We start from the raw sequence: 24,313 nt of genomic DNA on the forward strand, positions 1-24,313 counted from the left end.
AAAAAAGAAGGAAGAAAGCAGGGGAGGAGGGGAGGGAGGGAGGGAGAAACACAGTATTTCCTCACAGCCCAGGGTGAGATTAGAGTCCTGTTGATGGCAGAGCTGCATGCTCTCATCTCTCCTGGTCTCACATTCCAGCTGTGAAACAGAAGTGGAAGGTCAACATAGCAATGGTGTTTTGTAGTGGCAAACTGAGTTGATTTCCTGAAATCATTCAGGACCAGACCTCCGATTCCATCAGGATAATTGATTTTCATATAAATGTGCATTCTGCACTTGTGTGTGAAATGTACTTCTGGAGTGAAGCACTGTAACCCCAAAACCCTTGAAGGAAGTACTGCAACCCAGCATAGAGATACCAACTTTACTGTGTAGAATGCAGATGTGGTGGATAATTACTTCAGGGGAAGATTTTGAAATATTTCTATTACTAATGAAGTCTCTAACTTGTTTCAGGAAGTTACTTGTTTTTCTGTTAGTCCCACATATTCACAGTATTCCTGTATTCTCTCCTCTTAACTGCACAGATGAGTGAATGGAAACCAAATCTATGGGTACCAGAATAGCACAGCATCGTTTTCTGTAGATTTCCACCCATCTTGTCTTCTGTTGACTTTTGTGTCTAAGACAGTGCAACCTGGCTGAGGCTTTTTCAGTGCTCAGGGCATTTGTAAGGTCTCTGCTTTGTGATGTCTAATACTACAGGAACTCACAGTCCAGCTTTTACTGCTGCAAAGGCTCTCAGAGGGTCTCGCCTCCATTATCAGTCTCTTTTCACTAAATCTGTAGGAATTTCTCTGAGACCTCTGCCCGCTGTCAAATCTAGCAAAAAATAGCCATGGATTGGAATGCTGTTAGTAGGACAGACAGACAAAGACATGCAGAGTAGAGGAAACTAATTTCAAAGTTGAAAGAACCACTTCACAATCCAGACCTCAAAGGGTTGTAGTTTTGTGGGCTTTTTTTTTTTCCCCCATGCCTCTGTAAACCTAACTTCTAGTAACTAGCAGGTTCTGATTCATGCCAATCCAGATTCTTCTTGTTTCAAGGGTGACAGGCCTAAGGAGTGGCAGTAACAGTTCTGGAGGCTTTTATGTACCGGTCTTTACTGGAAAAGCAAATGGCTTTCGTTTAGTCCAGCTGTATGTGGATCCAAGAAGACTTCAGAGTGGACATCTGTGGAACTGCTCCGCACTCTCATAGGTGGAGACAGAATTGGTATAGCAAACGGATCTCCTGCATTAGTACAAGGATCAATGACAGCTGGAGGAACTCTCAGCTGATTAGGACCAGGTTCTGTCTTCTTTGCATTATAACACGGGATAAGAAGCTGGAGATAAGAACACAGATTTTTATTTTTTTCCATGCATCTGCTAAGGGTCACAGTTAGAAACGGCACTGGATTGAATGGACTTTGGATTTGTTCTTAATATTCTGTGTTCTTATTATCTCTGTATTCCATTGTCTATAAAGTATTCTCAACATGTTCTTCTTTCAAGGAGAGTATAAATCAGAATGATATGCTAGGCAAAGAACTCAACTCAATTTCTCATTCAAATCTATTTTGGTTGTCTGTATTGCCATCTAATAGATTAAATATGCTAAACATAAGCCCCTCACCCTGTTCTTCCCTGAGCACAGCCTCTCTGCTTCATATGTATGAAATTGTGTGATGCAAGTGAGAACACATGTACTCAGTTCTGGGCTAGAGGTCTAATTCTAGCAAGCCAATTGTCAGGATCAATCACCAGAGCATCTGAGTACCTACTGAGTGCAGGTGTTATTTTAAGAGTGCAATTAACTCAAATTAACACAAGTTCTTCCCTACAATTTTTTCACCTAGTTTTTTTGGACAACAGACATTTAGATACCTTTATCTGTTTACTTTCACATAGTGTCAGATTGTGTAGATTGAAGGAAAAGCTAACCAAACATGCAGATATACAATGAATACAAGATCAATTTGAAGGGAGCTTACATAAACTGAAATATTCATACATAATACAAAAGGGCTTTAAACTTGCAGCTTTGGAAACAACAACATTCACAACAATACTTATTGCTCCCACAAACAGTTGTGCTTGTATAGGTGCTTCTACCTGCACAGCGTTCCAGTCAGATCAGGTTCCCACAATCTCTTGCTGTGTGGTCTGAGGTGCAGGTCTGGGGACTCAGCCCTCATTCTGCCAACTCTCACTATTTATCATAGCTCCTGCTACTGGGTCACCTTACTCTTTCAGTTTTGGCACTTATGGTAGTAAACGTTATACATACAGTGCCAAGTAAACGTGCATACAGTGTCAAGTCTTTTACTTAGGGCAGCACCTCTCGGTGCACAAATGTATATGTGATTGGAATATTTGTAACCACTTGATATTCAAATCCTATGTATCCGAAGCAAAGCCAGTCCACAGCCAGGTATACACTTAATCCTGACCCGAAGCGATCACATTCTCAGGGTAAGAGATACATAATGTAATCTCTGTATGATAAGTCTCATGCTAAATAGATATAGTTGATTATATTAGATGGCATGCAGTTATTGGCATCACAATCTGCTGTCCAAACAGTCTGGAACGAACACTAAGAATCCTATATAATTGAAGGGTAGGAGCTCATCAGGAACTGGCATCATAAAGATGAAAGGTCAGTGCCTTAATACACAACTCCCACAAAATTGAATTTTAATTAAGTGCGACAGTGTTGAATCCCTCCCTCAGGAGTCCTTTTTCTCCCTTTTTCTTTACATTAATATATATAGCCCTCCTCTCAGAAAAGAGAATAGCAAAGACGGAGTATAAATATTCTGCCTAGTAAGATTTTAACTTCAGAGGTTTTCAGCAGTGGTTAGTATAGCATGTACTAATGTAAATCAGTGTTTTGTTTTAGTAATGAATCATTTATGCAGAAGAATGGACAATGAAAAATAGCATTTGTCAATGAGAACAGCAGTTTTTAACCTTTTTGTGTGTGTGTGTACCAGTGGATCCCAAAAACTGTCCATTGATGGTTTAAATACTGTGTGGTGAATTTAAGTCTGTAGACAGTAAGGTTACTTTTCTCAGTTACCTTTCACAGCCCCTTCAAACAGTTCAGGTTGAAGTTGTTCAGAATGAGTAGTTCAGATTGTCCAGACCGTTGAATAGTTCAGTTTTCAGTTTGAATAGTTCAGGCTGAAATCAGTCAGATGGAAGACCACAGACTGAAAACCACTGAGATGGACACAGGGAACGTACAGTTTACTGAACGTCTTCTTGCAATAAAACTACTATAAAATTGTCTGCATGTCATGTAAAAGATTACTGTATCACTTATATTTTCCACTTGTTCCGAAAGAGGCAAAGACAGTAAACTCATACTTCCTATCTCTTGCTAATGGGTACTACTCACCTTCTAAAATATTTTACTCAAGAGAGGTTGCCTCCTCACCGTCACTGATAAACAATCCAAAAGCTTCAAGTTGTAGCAGGTCATCAGACAGTTAAAATCTTAATGCCGTGGAAGCTTAACATATAAGTTAAAATAACCTGCACAGCCAGCTGACTTCAGCAGAGCTAACACTGTACTGGGTAAAGCATCAGGCCACTTCTAACAAATAGTTTAATTCCCTCAATGCACATCAGTGTGTCTTCTGCATGAAAACCTGCATGAAGAATTTCAGCAGTTCAGCCCAGCAATTTAGATCAGTTAATCAAACAGAAGCATAATAATGAGCAGAGATATAGAGGATATAGCAAAACAGTGCAGGTACTTGACCAAAAATTTCACGGAGATAATTAAAGATCATCTGGCTTCTATCATGTAACTCAATTTTGTTGTTCTTATCTGTGTTTTGGCATTGATACAGTTGTCTGCATGTTCTATGAAGGGGTTTGCCAAAAAAAAAAAAAAAAAATTATCCTGCGATAAACTGGGTGCAGAATAAGTGCAAGCTGTCTGGCCTGGATTTTTTTTTTTCACATTAGTAAGCCTCACTGTTTCTCTCTTCTAATAGCGTTGCAATATAACCCAAGGATATTTTTTTTCCCCTACTGTGCTGCCAACTTTTCAGCAAGTCTAATAGCTTTCATGGTGCAGTTTCCTCTATGCAGTCAGGATGGTTTGGGATTTTTGCAGCAATATAGAATGGCCTTCTAGAAAAAAATTAAATTGCTATCTACAAAGCAGAGATCCCTAAAAGTCATTTATTGCTTTTGTATACAAAAAATTGTCAAACTCTTAATCTCTGATTTTTTTTTCTTGCATTCCTGTTGCTTAGAGATTTGTAATCTTTCTGTGAGTCTCAGGCTCATCTCTGACATTTGTCAATCTATTATCAGTACATAAACCTGGGAGTACACCTTAAGAACCCGACTGCCACCTTTAAACGTTATTCTTGCCTCTAAACTTTTCTCTTCTACACTTTCCACGTTTGCAATGGTTCTGATCTGGAACAAAATCTGTTTTTTCTAATCAAGTAGTAAATCTGCCCCTGCAAGTTTTTGCTGCTTTGGTTACATAAACATACATATTCTGTAAGTCTGATGAAAGATGCATCAAGGGAATCAGTAAAGTTTACTCTTCCTCCTTCGTTTCTTGGCTTCGAGCTATAAAGCAGACCTCCTTATTATTGACACATTTATTTTTTGGCACTTCCTTGTTGTCATAAATTGCATCCTGACCACACAGCAAAGAGCACAAAGATGACAAATTAGGAAGCTGGCATCAAAGTCCATTCTAACCACATCCTTTGAGCTTGTCCTCTTACCTCATCTTTTTTACTGTAGCTGTTTTGGTGCCAAATACACGTTGCTTTGTTGCCAAATATGTGTCGTTAACTCACAGGGAGTCTATGGTCATGTAGCCATATAACTGTTACGGTGGGCTGTGATTGAAAAAATGGCAGTAGTATGAGAGTTGAAAACAGGGTTTTCTGTGTGTTTGATGTTGGGATTTTTACTCAATGGTAAAAAGCTTGTAGCCCAGGGAACACTGCAATAAGTCCCGTGCCTTTTTATTTTATTTGGGCTTTTGTTTTGTTTTGTTTTCTGCAAGGGATTAAAAACACTGAAGTACGGGGTAAAACTTTTAGAGATTTTTGTAAGTCAGTAGATGATCAAACTTTAGTTGCTCATTTTTATTCATGTGTTTCATATACATCCCATGTAAAGTCCTATTTCCGGGAATAATACTCCAGCTGTCTCGTAGTACTTAATTGTGAAAGCCCAAGGTTAGATTTTCCACCTAAGTAGTTATGCTTTTGTATATTTGTTGGTGTTGCTGGAGGATATTACTCTGATATCTTAATAGTGAGAGCACAGTAGATGGGCACTGAGGCTTTGAATCTGATTTCTGTTACCCACCGTTTATGCCATTTATTTCATTTTAACCCCCCATCCAAGAACGGTTGCCATGTTGAAATGAAACTTACTTTTTTATTGCTGTCTTTAGTAAATCATGGTTTTTAAGCCATGCTGTAACACAATAAATAAATTATGCAACGATATGTTTATTATAAGAGAGGGACTATTTGCTTTCGTAAATGTCAATTGCATCCAATACTGCCTCTCTTCTAAAAAAGAGTAAAATTTTTTTGCTGTTATTGAATGTTGTATGTCTAATTGGTGACAGGCTTTGTCCTCAAATTAATGCTCAGCTGCAGTTATAATATCATTATGTCATAACAGTGAAAAATTCTAATTAAGATGATCTGTTTGCCAGGAAAAAGTTTAGTATATCAATTAATCTGTTTTATCAGGGGGAGTATTCCCTTCCCCAGCCCCTATCTCCTGATCAGAGCCTGAATGATGAGAAAAACATCACAGATGCATGCTGCATTAGACAAAGAACACATGCATGCATTTAAATCATGTATATCTTACTTTTTACTGATGTAATTGTGAAATATGTTCTTTTTGCATTCATAATTAGGGGGTGGAACAGATGGTGAAGGCTTAGTTTAAAATAATCTGTCATTAAAATAACCTAGCCTACTGGTAATTCTTCACTCTAACTGGAGTTTAGGTCAGGGTAACAGGGTTTTTTGCAGCATTGGAATACACTAAAAAGAATTAGGGACTTCATGGATAGTATGAAATATGAGGATATTCTCCAGAAGGGCACTGTAGTAAGACTCCAGTGAATTAAATTTGCCTGTAGTGGGAATATGCAAAAATGGCTGGGACAGAATTCCTCTGACAAATATAAATCCATTTAGTACGATGCATTATACATTAGTGCATATTCGGTCAAAGTGGTACAGTGGGTTTCATATCCTGAGAGGAAATAAACTCACTATTCTACAAATACTGTAAGAGGCACTTAGTATTTTGGGTTAAAAACATGTGCTTTACATTTTCATATTATTCTGATGTCAGAGGATATAAATTATAATTATTGGCATTATTATTCAGAGGTGCTGTAACTGGTGACTTTTACATCTGAGTCTCGCTTCCTTCGTGTCTACCACATTGACTTGCTGGTATGTGACAAAGGAAATCTTATATCAGTCCTGCCTGGCTAGTTTAGAACAGTTTTCAGGAATAAGAAAACTGGCTCAATAGATCAGATACTTGCATGTCTTTAAAGTGTTTATTTTAGTGTTTCCTCTAAGATTTCATTCTCTGACAGCTTTGAAGAAAGCATATAGATTTCAGCATGGTATTATGATAAATCTTCTCGAGGAGGGGCAAGCATTAACATTTGTGTCGGTTCTGTTTCATCTTAATCCAACCTTGGTTAATAATCAGAAAATTCTACATAGTGGGTAAGAAGATGTAATTAACCCTTTGACCCCAGAATCTTAATTGGCGCCTGTTGTAAACAGTGGGGCAGTTAAAAAAAAAATTAAAAAGTAGCCTGTGGTGATTGAAACAGCATAATACATAATGGTTTTTTGAAATCAAAAGTACTAGGGAACTTCAGCTTTAATCACGTTTTGCATAAAACCAGTAAGTGTGGGTTTAAACAAGAAGTTACCAGTCTTCCTTAAACTGGATTGTGCTCAGAATTGGCATTGGGGTCACCCTGACCCTTTTTCAGCTGCCACACTAGATGGGATAGGACTGAGTTTATGACAGTCAACTTCATTTGTAAAAATAAAAAAGAAATGAACTCAAGAATATTTTCCTAACAGAAGACGCTCTGCCTTTATATTCATGGCCTCTGCTTCAGCGAAAATAGGACATGTTATGAAAAACCAGTTACCTTTGCAGGCCCTATTTCTATATTATAGTTGATGATAACTGTGGAACATCTGAAACAGGAATCCTATCTGCCTTTGAACTACAGTGAAACTGTTCAGAAATTCTGGCTGGAAATTACACTGTGGCGCTCATTTTAAGAGAGAGGTTTGAAAGCTGACTAAATCCAGTACCCTTCTCGCATTTCTTGTGTCCTTAGTTATACATAGGTAATATGAATAATACTTCCAGAGATTTCTCATTAAAACAAAATTGTTTGTAAATAGGTAGTATACAATGGTATCACATACTCTTCTTCAGTATATAACATAACCTCTGTTACGTTGCCTGCCACCTTCTCTGAAGTCTGCTGCTCTCTTGGCATGCACAAAGGACGTACGCTTTATGAAAAATTGAAAAATTTCAACACGCATTACTTAAATAATAAATATTCATAAATAATACCTATGAATAACGAATGAGAGAGTCCTTCAGAACTACTGTTTGACCTGTATAAGGAAAAACAATGTTGTCACAAAAGTGGTCCATCTCAGCCCTTTCATACGGGTGGGAGGAACTGCCTTGCATTGGAAGGTGGCTATTTCTTCCCCTATTTTTATTGTCATTTTTCTTAGGTATTAGGACTTGAGCTTAGTACTTGGGGCCTTTGTTCTAATGTCTTTGTATTTTGGGCATGGAAGGAGTTAGCTGTTCCATTAGCTATTAATCAGTGGCTTTTTCAAAATACGATTAAATAGACTTTCTGATTTTGCTCTATTGAACAACATGTTGAATTCGGTCAGTATTTGTACCCAAGCATAACTTCAGGGAGGAGGGAAAGGAAATGGAGAAAGAAGGACTGACCGTGGCTTAGTAGTCTCAGTTGGCATAATGAACTAATTTTATGGCACGGGAAGTGACTAGTCACGCAAGAAGCCAAAGGAGTTGTGGGTATGCTGCATTGGCCCTGCCAGTCCATCAGTGGTGCCTCCTTAGTACCTCCCTTGTAAAACTCGGAGGCAAAAGTAAGGAAGTCTCCCAGAAAGAAAGAGAAGAAAAGGGTAAAGAATTAAAACTGTTTAACTGAAGGAGAGTTTCAGAGTCAATGGCATGGAAAAGTAGCAAGTGCTTAAGATGTTTCACACTTCTCACTTTAACACTCTTCCCAGTCGCTGATGACTTTCCAAACGTTAGCCATGAAGGTTGAAATTTCTTTGTACAGTTGTGTCAGCCAGAGGTCGTTTTATTTGTTTATATTTTTCCAGAAAAACTGGTTTCAGCCAATTCCAAGACAATACTGAGGAAAATATTTCTGCCTAATCAGTACTAAAAGCTTTCTTCAAACTTTTGTTTCATTAAGAAGCCTGAATTTCTAAATAAGATGATGTGTAGAAAAGAAGCAGGAAAGCCATCAGTGACTCAGAGAATTATTTTTTGCTGTTCTTACAAAATTCTGTCCAGATATGCCAGATAATTACAGAGTAATGCAGCGTACTAAACAGAACAGATCATAAATGTGCTCCAACTGTATGTAACTCTCTTGAGTAAAAGAGCAAGGGGACCATGCTAAAAGCCTGGAAATGTAAAAAACTGGGAAGAGGAAAGTTGTTTTTATATGATACACAAATAACCTGTGAAACTTCTTTCCTCAAGATATCATTAAACCAAGAACATAACAGGATTCCAAAAAAGAAAAAAAAAGTCTTGAGCACACTAGTTATAAAAAAATAATTATAAGGAATATCACATATCATGGGCATGCCAACTAGTAACAACCTGAGGTTAGAAAGAAACTTCTAGTAGGCTTGTCATTACCTATATAACCATTATGGATATTTCAAACACTGTTCTGAAGCATCTAGGTACACACTGTCAGACCCAGGAAAACCGACCACTGCAGGTAGGCCGTTAGTCTGATTCAGTATGGCAATTTATTGTTGCTTGTGGAGAATGGCGTTCTAGCAAGAACATATATAGGTGGCCAGGGAATCAGGGTGACAGTTCTCAGCTTTATTTCTACCAGAGGATTAAACCAATTTCCTCAAAGGAACATGGGACAGAGCGTCAGGAAAACTTAAACCAAGACCTTTAAAGATTTACTCTGCTGATCTTTCTGTGACAGGGAAAGAGGACAGTAGCAAAAGAAATGATACATAGTGGAGGAGATGAAATGTGTAGAGGTTTTGATTGTCCTTGTATGTATCTAAGTTTGAACTTCACTGTTCCAAATTTTCCACCTGTTATTGATGTTAAAATTCAAGGAACTGATGTTAATCATTTGAAAAGAAATGATGATGATTTATAAGAGGCCATAAATGGCTTGCATAATATAAATGTTTTTACATGAAGGAAATCTATGCAGATTTACATTTTTATTAATTCATAAATATAAATTAAAGTCTTTCTTTAATGCAGTGTCTTTAGTGAGGGTTTGTTTTCCAATATGTGGTTTATTCTTTTTAGAGAACACTGATTTTTTAACTAATTCCACCACCTACTACATCAGAGAGGGGTGAACACTTGCCAGAGAGCTTCTGACCAGCAACACGTTAGAAATTAATCAAGAAGCAGAAGAATAAAAAAATTAAAAACCCTCAGAAGTCACTGTTCTGTATTTGAAAAGGAGTGAAATGATTATATGACTTTGTCATCATATAGCTCCTTCAAATTTGTGTGCATCTCTTATTTTTTCTTCCAAAACCAGGTTGATCTCTCAGATGCTACAGTTATATTTTTACTTTACCCATACCTTTATCCCAAGGGGATATTTGGGATGGGATTTTTTGGGATTGTTTCTTGTTCATCCCAACATTTGGGGTGTTTCTTATTTTCTGAGTTGTTTTAGCATTCTTAATTTCTGTAATTTTGTGATTTTACTTTTGCAATAGTGAATGCTTGTTTGCCAATAATCAACCTCATAAAAAGCATAAAAGTAAAGGCACATATAGTGTATGAAAGGCAGTTTCTTCCTAGTGAGGGTTTGCTCTTATTCCTAGAGGTATATTTCCGTCTTGATGTGCAGTGATTTACTCCGTGTGTCAGTTTAGAATATAGTCCTTTGTTTATTAACTGCACTCATGTTTCAAAAGGTATGCATTAATCTGTGTAGTCGTATTTTGATTTTTGCAGTTGCAATGGAAACCACATCCAAAGACTTGAACCTGTCAAAATAAAATCTGATCTAGTTTTACACTAAAGGGATGAAATTCGTAACATTTCTATAGACCTAAGCTGTAAACATATTTGGCAGTAATCTGCTGATTGGCTTTGTTTGTTGCCTCACAAAAGGAAAATGGGGGAGGGGGGGTGCACACACGCACGCGTGCGCGCGTGTGTGTGTGTGTGTAATCCTCAATTAATTAACAAATTATTGAGGTCCATAGTGGTTTGAGTGATGGTAGGATTTTATTTTATCTTTCTCAGTTTTTGGAAGTGGAAATTCTCTGCTTTGATTCTGGGGAATGGGGGGATCTTCTTACATACCATTTGATTGGAAGGTTATTTGTTTTCCTTATTTATTTCTTCCTGTAAAAAATTGAAGAACATTTTATTTTTCTGTCTTTCTTCTGTCATGCAAATGAGATAAATTTTATACAGTATATGGCAGATGTAAGCATGACAATAAGTCCTTGAACTTTGGAATATACTCATATGCTGTTTGTTAATTTGTAGACAGAATATAAAGGAATTGTCTTAAGGAGTCAAATTAAAAACACTCTCATAGAAATCAGAACATTTTCCTCAATTTGTTCTGTGATGCCTTTGTTTGAATTTATTTCTATATGGAATTTAGAATTTATTATTAATCTATTCACTTTTCCCCCCCCCCCCTTACTTTGTAGTCCCTGGATGGATTTGTATTTGCACTAAACCAAGAAGGAAAATTTTTGTACATTTCCGAAACTGTCTCCATCTATTTAGGCCTGTCCCAAGTAAGTACATGCTTTTGATTCTAGAATGTAATTGTGTATGATGTGTTCTTCTGTTTATCATTCTTAAAGAAATAATAATTTGGTTTCTGTATTTTGTGTGGAGTATTGAATTAGTTATTTAAAGTTGCATCTGGTTCATCCTGAGGAGTAATTGAAAAACGTATCTATCAGTATTGGATGTTGCGGTAAGACAAACTTGTGCCTGAGAACTTTTTGCCACGAAGGATCATTATTAATTTATTGAGAACAAATGAAGTTTCTTTTCTCAGTTGTTTTGAACTTTAAACCTCTATACCTGATAGGAAAGGGACACACTAATAGTACTTCCCTTGTGTCCTATTACTGGATGTTTATGGAGTACCCTGCATTATCCAGGGAGCTGACACGATGACAGGGAGTCATTTGGAGTCAAGAAATGCTGAAAGAGACCATTAAAATGTCTTGCAGGAAGGGTTCCAACAAGGACACATTTTGCTGCTTTCACAAATGCTCACTAATATGAAAAGACAAATTTATAAAATATAATAGGTTTTTTTCATTTAATTTCTGACAACTGTTTTTCAAAGATTAAAAGGCAGGACAAAAGTGGGGGGAAAGTTGCTTGTTGATGTTTATTCCTAATCCTGCAGCATTCAGAAATGTTTAGGAAGGGTAGCTTCTTTCTGCTTGTGCTTAGAAATGCAGCAGAAAATTTTTGCATGATGATTTTCAGAGTAGGATAATCTACTTCTATTGCAGTCACCCTGATGAGAAAAAGAAAAACTGAGATAATAGTTATTTCAGCTGCTTTAAATTGGGACCCATACTGCTATGAGGAGGCAACTATTAGCACTGGCAACTGTCAGTTTTGCTGTACCCCAACAGCAATGAAATGGGAAATTTTAACATTTGGTGCAGAAAAAGACTAATTTTAAATATTATCTGGTGAGAATCGGAATAGAGGTTCATTAACTCCTCAAAGAACATGCAAGCAATTGGCTGTAATAAGTTCAGTAATTGTTATTTTGTGCTGGCTTTAGCAAACCAAATGATAGAAGTGGAAACAGCGTTTCTAACTCATATCAGTATTCTTGTCTCTCATTGAAGTCCCTTGTTTTGTAATAGACTTTAATCCCTGCCTTAATCTGTTTGGGAGTTAGTATCAAGAATCTCAAATTTTGAAATTGGTGCACCACCATGTTGCTAATACAGTAAAGAATTGGAACTTTAATGTTTATTATTGTCTTATGCTCATATTAATCTGTTTTATGCATAGTATCCAATGAAGTTTAATAAGCCAGTAAAGAAGAAGGATGGATAATTAGTTTAAGCAGGTAAATGCTAATTAGGAAACTCCTGAAAGGCATCCATTATGCACTAGCTTAAAACAAATTTTACAGCCCTGGTTAGTGGCGTAATCCAAATTCTGTCAAGGCAACTGCATTTTCTGTAATTGAGATGTGTATGTTTGCTTTGCATAACAGATGGCTCTGTATGCTTAGACTGATAGCTAGGAAAATAATAATTGCATTATTCTGGCCAAAAGAATATTAGCTCTTGGGTTTTGGCCATTTCAGTCAGTCCTCCTGCCAGCACAGCATATGCACATATATGGATTGGATTTTCAAGGAAATTGATGCATCTGGAATAGTGTGGCCATCTGAAATATCATCTGTTCAAGAAAAATTTGGCTTTAACCCTATGCTAGTCTCTTGTTAAAAGCATTTTCTGCCACTGTCTTTTTAACTATAGGAGTTGGTAAATCTTTCCTTACTCTGAACTTACATCATGTTAAGACTTTACACTTCATCTTGATCCCCATATACATTTCAAGCAAGGGTTCAGATAAATAAAGCAATTGTCTCTGCATGTTAGAGTCTTTGATATATCAGGACAAGCATTCCCTTGCGTTCACTACTGAAAGTATTGATGGAAAAACTACCAAAAATCAGAACCAGAACTACGGATTTTAATACGATAATAGATGAAATCTACTGAGATCTACTAAAATATCTGTGATTTTTGCTGTTCTTCTCTTCTGTCTTTATGGAGACATTTGTACTCCTCAGGCCTACTGTATTTCTATTTTTAATGTATTGTTCTCTTGGTATAATATTATATAGCTAGGTCTCTTAATAATGACAAAAGAAATGCTGTAGCTACTATTCAAAGTGTTATTCATTACAAAAAGTATTAGCAAGACTATCCATAAAACCATTTCTCAAACTATACATGGAAATGCTACTGTTCGCACTACAACAATCTTAAAATACTCGTGAATTCTGAATTTCTGGAATCGTGCTATGTGATACATGTGGTGTTGCATTTCTTGCACTGCAGGTAAACATTGATAGGTCCCTATCCTGATACTCCCCAACTACATATTTATAGAGAACCTCTAGGTAATTTTGCACTTCAGAAAGTCTGGTTGTACATTACAAGCATTTTTATTTGAATCATCTTCTTCAAGTGCTGACTTTGGAGCCTTACGTTCTAGTCAAATGACTTCTTAGAAACTTCATCTGTGTTTGGTTGGGTTTTTTTTCTTTTTTGACTAGTATGCATGGAAATAATGTACAACATATTCTGTACTTGCAAAGCAAAATCTCATGTCTCACAGCTAAAGGAAAATAGTTCTTGTACTGAATCTCAGCAGGTGAAAACAGTTTTTCATGGAACCCAATTTTTCTCTTTTCTGAACATTGAGAGCCAGTGGTACAAAACAAATGGATGCTGATGTTCGAAGATAGCTGCAGGGCTAATAGTAAAGAAATCTGATAAAACAATATCTTGGGAGGTAGCCTGGCAATGATGATAATAAAGTTACTCCTGGCAAAAACAAGAGTATACTTGAACAAAAAACAAAAATTACAATACTCTTTTGACATTACAATGAATGTACCTTGCATGTAGACACCCATAAATATGTATGTTTTGAACACTTTATCTTCCAGCTAATGCTAACCAAGAATTTTAAGTTAGTTTGGCAGACGTGGATTTTAGACCACACTGTGGAATTGCAATCAGAGCAGTTTCAGAGAACACAGATGCATTTCAAAGTAGAGGAAAAGACACAAAGTTAGCTGAAAATAATGAGTGAGAGAAGGAAGAGAATAAAAACGACAGAAATGGGCCAAAATCTCCCGGTTATATCCTTAGTCTGTATAAATTGTCATAGCTCAATTATACTTGGGGCAAGCTGAAATAGTCCAACATACTTTCCAGTATTCAGTAGTTTCAGGAACTGTAGCATTTGCTGGAAGACCCAGACATGTCTAGAAACGTGCAATACAGCCAGGATTTCTTCCCTGGGTTGGACAACATGACCTGTGATGGTGTAGCTTACCCTTTTGCCAATACAAACAGCTTTTTACACTGCACCTCTGTAGTGGTGTAAGAATGTTTTGTTTTCATATATATCTATTCTCTGACTTTTTCAAGTCAGCAGTAATTTTTGATATCAGGGTAACTGCCATCTTTCTGAGTACCCAATCCCTGAGTTCCTTTTAGAAATGGGATGAGATTTCAAAAGTAGATGGCTAAAATGAGTCACCATATCTGGACATTGAAGAAGCACTCGAATCACTCCTTCAGGCACTTAGAAGTCAGTATCAGTGCTTACCTAAGAGATTTCAATTCTTTTGCAAAGTCTCTGTGTTTGAGACTTAGGCCAAAAATATGCTGAAACACAAATAGTAACAAATAGGGAGAAAAATCCATCCAGAACAAAAGAGAAAATTGTCAGACATATGAGATTTCAGGGTCAATGGAAAATATTATGGGCTGATAAGCTGGCTAGGATACTTTTGCTTTCAGGAAACAAGTTCTTAATCACCTCTCACCAGCAGTTGTACTCAAACAAGGATATTATGCATTGCTTCTCCTCTGTGAGGTCCACGCCTTAAAGTAAAGTATTTCCTACCTTTGCTCCTACTTGTCCAGGACACAGACCAGGTTTGCAAATTGGCCTGTTGGAAAGAGAGCTCACTAAAAAGGAGCAGTGCAGCTGCAGGCATAATAGGACATAATAGAGATGAAGAAGGAAAGAAAAGAATAAATTGTTGAGATTTTGTCCTTTTTAAAACAAAGCAGGCAAACCCAACAGGTATATTCCATGTGTATTGCGTTACTAGTAGCATAACCTATCTCCTTATTTTGGCTTTCTGTGCATTTGTTCTATGAAATGGCAAATAAAATTATAGCTACAGCACACAAGTACAAGGTCAAATAAATGACAGTACTCAGTCTATTTGTGAAGCTATTCTGAAAAGGAACCATGGTGCCAAATGTGGTTTATTTGAATAATAAAGAAGAATTAGATTCCCCTGATAACTTGGCTGAGGGCCAATAAATCACTGGAGGTTAAGAATGCTTTGCAACTGCCATGTATTTCTTTTGCTTTTACGAAGCACAAATCTCAACTTCTATGGTCTACCTGTTTTTCAATGCAAATCTAGTTGAGGTTAGTAGATGGTTAAAGGATTGCTTTTGTGCTCTGTTTGCTTAAAAAATAATATAAAGTAATCTTGACACTTGCATTCATTCTGTAAGTTCTACCTTATTTTCCCCCTGTACCATTATCTAAATAAAAAAAAAAAAAAATCCAAGCAAAAAATAACAACAAAAGCCAGAAACTTCACAGGAAAAATACAATTTTTTTAAGCAAATCTAGACAATAACCAATTGAGAGAAGAGCTTGTTTTTTTTGTTGTTGTCATTGTTTTAGTATTCCGAATTAAATACTACTATGTAGAGTGATAATTTCTGCTCATTTAGTAAATAGGTGCACTAGCATTGGTAATTTTTTAATAGTTTGTCCCCTTTAAAAATTAGTAAATAAAAGCCTGGGAAATTCTGTGTTGGTCATGTGTTTTTTAAAGAAGTTTTTTTCCTTAATGTTCAACATAAGAAAGTTCATTTACTCTTATCTTTCATGCTAAAAGAAGTGAGCAAGGGAGAAGCTCTATTGAAATAGAGCGGTTCTGAGGATTTTGAGAGCAGTAAGAAAATATAAGTATCAAAATAATTCAGAAACAGTACAAGGCATGGTGGCACATTATCAATTTACAACATTTAAATTGATAAATGCTTGGTGGTGAAGGCCTACAAGGGCACTTTGAAAAGCAAATAGCGACCTGGTGAAGAAATTGATTTTTCCCCCCCGAAAATGACTGCATGATGCATCATTTGACTGCATGCTGTCCAAGTGCTTGACAGAGATAATCTCAGCAATCCCACGGGTGACCTTATCGTTCTCACCAGGGCAACTTTGTCTAGGTTCTGACTTTGTGCATGTCAAGGTTTCTTCAGGCAGGATCCTTAGGGGGAAAAAGTTCCTCTGTTCGATCCAGATATTGAACCACTCTTCAAGGCGCTCCCCCACCCAAAAAGGCAAGCTTGTTTCTTTTCTTCATAATTATGAATGAACCGAACAAGAGAAAATATCTATAGACACAGTATCTTTGCTGAAGCTATTATTGCCTTTTCAGTGTAGCTTAGCTTAGCTCTTAAAGGAGAAAGGATACCTGCCATTAGAGGTTATCAGACACAGCTGAAAGGCTCCAAAACATGTGGCACTCCTCTACATAACAGAAATATCCTGCCCGCTTTCTTTCTCGCACTCAGTGTTCGCAGCTTTATTTTTGCTCAGGAAAAGATTTTGCCATTGTCACAGTATTTCACATCAGTGCCTAATAATTTTTTTGTTTATGCCTTTTTTTTTTAAATCCTATCCCAACCCAAGAACTTTTAAGACAACTCAAGTGCAAATGACAAGCTGACAGAAGTCCTGAACATCAACATCAATATGCATAATTTTGCATAGAGACTCTGTAACAACCTTCATTGTATGGTCTTGAAGTGATCCAAAACACTTAGCCTGTTTTAGCTGGTTATTACAAAACTGGTTTTGTCTAGCACAGAGGAATATATTGCCCAAACTGTGAAGAATAAAGGCATTTAAAGATTTGCAGGATTTTTTTGAAGTACTTTATATAATGAACAAACTGTTTTTCATGTGTGGTTAGTAATTGTTAATTATAATTACTGATTAGGAACCTATTGAAAGCAGCAAATGTTATGCTCTGTTTGGTACCCCAAAGCCGCTTTACCAACTGCCTTTGACACCCACAGTTCACCGTATTCAACCTCTTTTACCTCTTTCTTTCATCCACAACATTAATTCTGAGTGAACAAGACGTGCTTCCTTGCTTTTGACAAGATTTGCTGCAGTCTCATGCGACAAAAACCCAACACTCATTCCAGATTCAGAAAGTAGGATTTATAACAGCATTTTAATTTAATGTTGGATGTCGAACATATAAAGAGATCACAGTAGTACTAGAGCTGAAAATTGATGCCTTTTTTATTAGTGTCCTCTCAGAAGTGGGTGAGCCGCTGTTTGTGCAATGGAGCACAGAGCACCACAGTCAGATGAATGAGGATATGCTATCTGCAAGGAATCATATTTCAAACCACTGTCTGCTTCTATTGATGTGCTCAGAGTTGAAAGGTTATGCTAGTAAATGCCATCAGAATTTTCAGCATTAGAAATCTGTGGAATAATCCGCTGACTGTCACTTTGTAGTCAGTCCAAATGCAGTATATAGTGATGTTTACTGATTTTTTTAAACTTGAAATTAACTTATTGTTACTGATCACGTTTTGCTTATTCTTCTGCAGTGTGTTTAAATACTGCCAACAGTATTGTCTTATAGGCTCCGCTGAATATAGCTCTCTGTTGAGTTAACTAAAGGAATCCAGAATGTCATTTTACATGAGAATCATGTTCCCCTTATTTATTCTTTTGAACATATTTTACCAGCCATTGAGGCTGAAACATTGAAAGCCTTTATGCAGAAGGGATTCACTGGTTAAAATGAATCACACAGATTCTCCGTGCAATAAAATATAGCCTCGTTGGTTTAACGCTTGAAGGCTGAAGACTTTTCATGTCACTTAATAATTTCTAGCATTTGATGTTAAAAATAGGATTTTGATAAGGTATTTTCATTGCAATTGTAAACTCTTTCCAGTAGTAAATAAGTAAGACTAAGAACATTAGCAATCAGACCATTTGTTTTCTGGGGGATGCAATGTTTTCAGATTGTTTTAAGAAAAATGTCTGGGGAAAATGTTAAGACAATTTAGCTATTTTACGTTTGTCTTTCCTATTAAAACAAAGACAAAGAGTTTCCCTGAATTAACATTCATATTATCCGAATTAGCTACAGAGTAGTTTGGTATCTTTTTTGCATTGCATTGTAACATATTTGTGTGGAAGTTAGAGAATATTCTATATATAGTCACTTAGTAAAACAAACAGCTGTGGAATAATTGGGGGAGAAAACAGACACTGGTAGGAAACATACAGATTTGGCATAAATATATTTTCCATGCTATCCTGGCACATTGGAGATGGGAGGAAAAAACCTCAAAAATTAACTAAGTATTTTACCTTTTAAGAGTAAGGTTAAAAAAAATTCATTCTACTGGTGAGTGATCAAAATTTCATTTCTAAAAATAAATCAATTATAATTAATAGATTTTGATTAATAGTAAGAAAACATGCTTTTGAATGCTTACAAGATACACTGATTCTAAAGACTAATTCTCTTTTACATCCGTACTTGAGTCAGGGCAAGTGAAAATCCTGACTCAAATATTCTGTGATGTATGAAACGATTCAAGATTCGTAGCAGTGAAACAGTACGGGTTCACTCGGCAGAATTCCCATTCCAAGCACTTCAGAAAGGGTGGGCAGGGCACAGAAACTCAAGGATTGGCTTAAGGTTATGAAATAAATGAGTGCCTGTATGTATTAAAAACACGATCACTGAATGGATCTTGGCTAAAAATAACCCTGCAAAAATAAAAAAAAACCCTATTTTAAACTCAGATCAGTTCAGTGATATCTTCCACTGCAAATCCTCACTGACAGTTCTGCTGGTCAACTAAAGGGTTGCATATGAAAGCACAAGATCAGGAACAAGCAGCTCAGAACAAGGATAGGAGATATGTCTTAATCTGGTTTTGCCAGTGCCTTGTATTATTACAGCCTCAGTCAGGGCTTTACATGTTGTGTTTTCAGTCAGAGTTAACAGAGGAATCCTCTTCTGGGAAGAGAGGATTGGTAAGAGAGAAGCAATCCAAATTCTGTGGAGAATGTCCTCACTGCAGGGTTAGTGTGGGATCTAGCTAAGAGAACCTCCAAGTCAAAGGCTGATGGTGCTTAATCCCCAAGGTTTGTAGTGGAAATTCAAGACAATTATGTCTATGTGCTATTGCTCTTCCAATGCTAATCTATATTCTTTTGTCACTTCCCATTCATCTTCAGCATTAAAATAGACCTATGCTGCCTTAGCATTGTAACCTTATGTTTGCTTGTATTTCTTTCTGGCATTTGAACCAGGATGCCATCCAAGACATCCTCCACCCATGTTTCCAGTTGCACAGAGGCTGGTGCCAGCTTCCTGGTAAAGTTACAGCGTGAGAGGGGATGTACCCAGGTTCGTTTCTGCACTTAGTGGACAGGGAAAAAGAGCATCAGAAAACTTGTCAGGCTTACTGTGAACACATACGTTTTCTTAGTTGCTCAGCTGAATTCCTTAACATCATTCACATTAGAAGTTCTTTCTGCTGTTTGCTCATACCTTCAGAACTACCTGCATTAATACTGAGTAACTCAGTAACTTCCCTTGGAAGTTATTTACTTATTGTTCTCATGGCACTGCCACAGAAAGACCCTCTGCAGATGAATCCACAGAAAAGCCAGTTTAATGCCCTGGCACAAGCTATGCCATCAGGGCCTGCCATCAGGACCCATCCCAGCACACAGGCTACTGCAGTTCCCTTGAGGACATAGTTAAATGGTTTGGGAACAGATGGAGCGTGCTCTAGCAGTGCTGGCATAGCCAAAGCCAGCTATGCAGCAGAGACGTACTTCTGCTGGCCACCAGGTGAGGCAGAGGAAAACTAGGACTACATTTTCCCTTTCAAAAGACAGGAGCTCAGATGTGGAAGAAGAGTGGAGTGATAAACCTCCTTTGCCCAGAGTTAGAAATTTAAGGCAGAAAGGAAAGAGAAAATCCTTCCGTCAGCAGTGACGGCATATGTCCAAGAACAAGAATTATCTTCTTCTCTAGAGACAGGAAGCGTGTGCATATATTGGAGGGAGGGGGAATCAAAATAGTGTGAGCAAGAAAGACAAAAGAAATGCCTCGCCGGTGTGAGCAGACAGGAAGGGGAAGGCAGAGAAGAGCCACAGTACACCGGCCCTACTCAGCAACTGAGAATCAGAGCTGTGAGAAGACATGCTGCTACTTCTTCACCAACCAAAATAAATGTTGCCAACCCTTGATATTCAGAACTCATGCCTCAGCATCAACTCAAATAGTAAGACTGGTTTCAAGTTATTAGGTATATGAATATAATATTTTAAAGGCCTTATTAACATTCTGGGTTTTTTGAAGCCTTTATGGCTTTACATTTTCAACTCTTCTTTTTCCATTGGCTACCATGAATGCTAAAGTTTACTTTTATATTTAAGAGATGTCTGAGACTTTCTGGAAAAATCATGATTCTAAGCCAGGCCTTTGAAGCTACAATCAAACATCACATGATTGGAAATGAAATGGGGAGGTTTGGCAACCTCACAAATAGAAAGGGGAAATACTGGCTCATTTCTCTAGTTGAATGGGATCGCATGGATCTATAAACTAATACGGTGTATCATGCTTATACTGCATTCCAGATAAATTTTGAAGCCTTTGCATTAATAAATCTGGCCTTCTGCTAATAAAGTGTATGACAGTATTATTACCTATATTAATTATTTTGTGTTTAAGATTCTGTCTTTGGGTCTTTTGGGCGACAAGAGTATTTTCTAGGCTGAGTACTGCTGAATTAGGATGTAGCCAGTATAGTGAGGCGTAGTCTATACCTTTTCATACTGCATTTCAGAAAGACATCTCTTTTGGGACAGCACTTATTCATGCGTAAGTAGCAAATACAAAGCCATATACATTCCTGACATTCCTTGAATGACAATGGACCTATTCATGTGTTCTTGTTGAACTTCCATAACATATGCGTAAGAAAGATATGATGAATATTTTATATGTCTCTCTTGCACATATTGAGACAGCATGTATGAGTCATGACTTAAAGTTTGTAGGAAGAGATGCTTCCTTTTTTAAAACTCATTAATGCAGCTGGAGAAACAGTAGCTTTACCTCCTGCGTTTGTTTCTCCTGACCTGACATGAGACTGATGCACAGCCTGTAAGTCAATGAAAAGATTTAACAGGTTTTTGAATGATTCTCATCTTACAATATATTATCCACATTGTCAACATAGTGCTTATGCTACACTGGGAATAAAGAGATTTTCTGGAAGTTATTGAGCAATCCCTCTGTCCCTATAAGCAATTAGTACTGTGAATAAGAGTGACAGTTTGATTACTCTTTTTTTTTGTTCCCTAAATTGGTTATAAATTAGTTGCAAGTTTTAAAATATTTTGGTCATATGATAGCTTGATTTCTTTGACCTGTCTCCAAATGTATATGTTCAGATTGAGTTAACCTGAATCAACATTATGTTAATGCATTTTAAAGGATTCCTACATTAACTGTAAATGCTATATACTTTATTTACAGCGACTTTATTTGTTGTGTAGATGAGGTAGTGTCTAACCACTGAGAAAGATGGATTTCAAAGACCTGACAATCTTCAGGGTCAGAGTGGTTGTCTAAAACAATGTAGTGGAAAACTTTTTCTATTGTGATAGGTATACATTTGATTAGTCACACGTTTGGGAGGGGTGAACAATTACGATATTTTTATTTTAAAGCCATCTGTTTCCCATCTTCTTCTGATTCAGTCTGTCTTCCTTGTTAGCTCCCAAATTCAATTTTGGAGTATTGTTGCTTAAACGTACAGTGCCTTCTCATCAGAAGGCAATTCATGAGAAGAATTGAAAATAGTAATTCAGTCACTAAAATGCACATAAGCAACTTCCAGTTTCTAGAGAGAGCTCCGTTGAGATGGGCCTCTCTTTCATGCTCGTTGCAAGTTTAAGGATTTATCTTTCCTGCATTTTGGCAGAAATGGGTCTACAGAAAGAATTTCGTACACTTCAAATTGGACAAGCTGATGCAGGCTATTCCAGATGTTTTGTTTGGCTAAATCAAATTCAGTTCCTTAATACTTGCTCTTTTCTTCTCTTCTTTTTTGATATCATTACACTCCTCTTTATCTACACTTGTGACTGTGAAGAAAGATCTTATGCATTTGACGGAAGGCCACTAAGATACACAGACATAAATTATGCTTATTCCGTTCTAAGTCGTTAGGAGCTATTTAACTGGTATAAGCACATTAGTGCTGTACCTAATTTGGACAGTGATGTTGCTAGTTCTGACACAGTCCAGTCTGCATTCTCATGATATTCTTGTGATAAATCTCTGCAGATTAGCAAAGTCTGCAACCTCACTAGTGAGGGTGCAAATTAATGTGAAATAAGAAGTGAAATTGGAAACAAATCCCAGATATAAAAATGTAACTTTTACAGCTCGTTAATTAAAATTGACATTGCAGGGTTTCAAGAGACTAGGAAAGGACACTGCCATTTTAATATGTTTTGAAACCTTTTCAATTGAGCAGACAAGAAAATCATGTAATTACTGGAATTCATTCAGCTCTTTAGTAAAAACACAAGCCTTCAATCTTAAATAGCATTTGTAGAAATTAAAGAAGCTAAACTGAAGATATTTCTAAAATGTCAAAACTGCTTTGTGATACTAGATGATATGGACTATCCCTTCATTATCATCTAGAACACCTGAGAAGGTGCTGTGAAAATAACATAATGTCTTTTAAAATAACTGTAAAACCCAAAGATTTTAAAGGCGATTATACATACATACTTATATTTGCTATTTTAAATCAAGTTGTTGATGTGTGATATCCTTTACTATGGCATTAGCACCCATGTCACAGCAGTATCAGAATTTGCATATAAACAATCAACATAATGGAATGGAAGTATAAAATTGAGGGATTATTATTATTTTAAAAAAAATGCTTACCTATCCTGAAATGCAAATATTTATTCCGTGTGTGTATAATTATAATATTCCCATGATAGCTGATAATTTTTTGATTCTCTTTTATAGTCTCATTTAACTCGTATTTATTCTCTTGCATCTGTGGTCTTCACTCAACACTGGACATCTTAGTGAGCTGTAATACAGGGGGGTTTTTGGTTTTAACCTTCAAAGGAATTTAGTTGAGCAGATGCTACATTGAACTAGTCAGAGTAGAAAGGAAATGATATGGCTTTTAAAGGGCACATCTAGCATATCTACTGGGCTAAAGTAATTCTGGCAATGCTTCAAAGGATATAACTTTTGATGGTAAAGTAGGTAGGCTACAGAATGAAATCACATATGGCAAGCTGTCAAAGTCTTCCTACACATTCAGTACATTTATATAAGTGCAAATGGATGCTGCTTAGATGGAGTCCCTAGCAATTTCCTGTTAAATCTGCTCTAAGATTATCTGATATTATTTGACTAAATTATCTGTGTAAAAGCTGAGGACAACTTTTATGATCAAATATTTAGAAATTAGTTTTTTCTTTTTGGCAGATAATCTGAAATATGAACTGCAATTGTATTAACACTTGGAAGCAAAGGGCTTTCAGTAATAGGAATTATATCAAAACAGGGATAATGAATTGCTGTATATCAGCTTGAAGAGGACGTATTTATAGGTCAATGATGTCAATAGCTATAGTTCTCATAGACACCTCATTCTTACCCTTTTATTCCTTGCTAATGTTAAGCAGACACAGTTTTAACTTTTAATGAGATTGGTGACTATGAGAATCTCATCTTACAATGGAAGGGAATACATACAGTTTACAAGGGATGGGTATTTTTCACCTTTCAAAATTTAACAGTTACGCTTTTAACTGTTTAACAAAAACTGTTACCCTTTTACAAATGCTAAACAGTTGATGATTAGCCATCCCTCTCTCCCACTAAAAAAAACAAATCTGAATGGTTCTACTTGTTACAAAGACAAGCTTTTAAGTTTGGGGTTTTTTTAATTCTGTTAGTTGTGTTGTATAATGCTCTAGTATAATGACAAAATGCAGGATGCATTACAGATACAATTGGCTCTATAGCTAGGAGTATGCATGCATATATATATATTTATATATAATACATCTGTGTGTGT

General features: G+C 36.7%; 1 protein-coding gene across 5 annotated transcripts in view; it reads left to right on the forward strand.

Moving 5' to 3' along the window:
- Positions 1-24,313, forward strand: part of NPAS3 (neuronal PAS domain protein 3) — a 639,348-nt gene that overhangs the window by 439,992 nt on the left and 175,043 nt on the right. For all 5 annotated transcript variants that reach the window (XM_076345013.1, XM_076345010.1, XM_076345011.1 and 2 more), the window contains one exon: positions 11,003-11,092. In XM_076345013.1, coding sequence (XP_076201128.1) covers positions 11,003-11,092 — 90 coding nt within the window. The remainder of the gene's footprint in view (positions 1-11,002; positions 11,093-24,313) is intronic.

This window comes from Aptenodytes patagonicus, chromosome 7 (assembly GCF_965638725.1).
Source record: "Aptenodytes patagonicus chromosome 7, bAptPat1.pri.cur, whole genome shotgun sequence".
Classification (NCBI taxonomy): domain Eukaryota; kingdom Metazoa; phylum Chordata; class Aves; order Sphenisciformes; family Spheniscidae; genus Aptenodytes; species Aptenodytes patagonicus.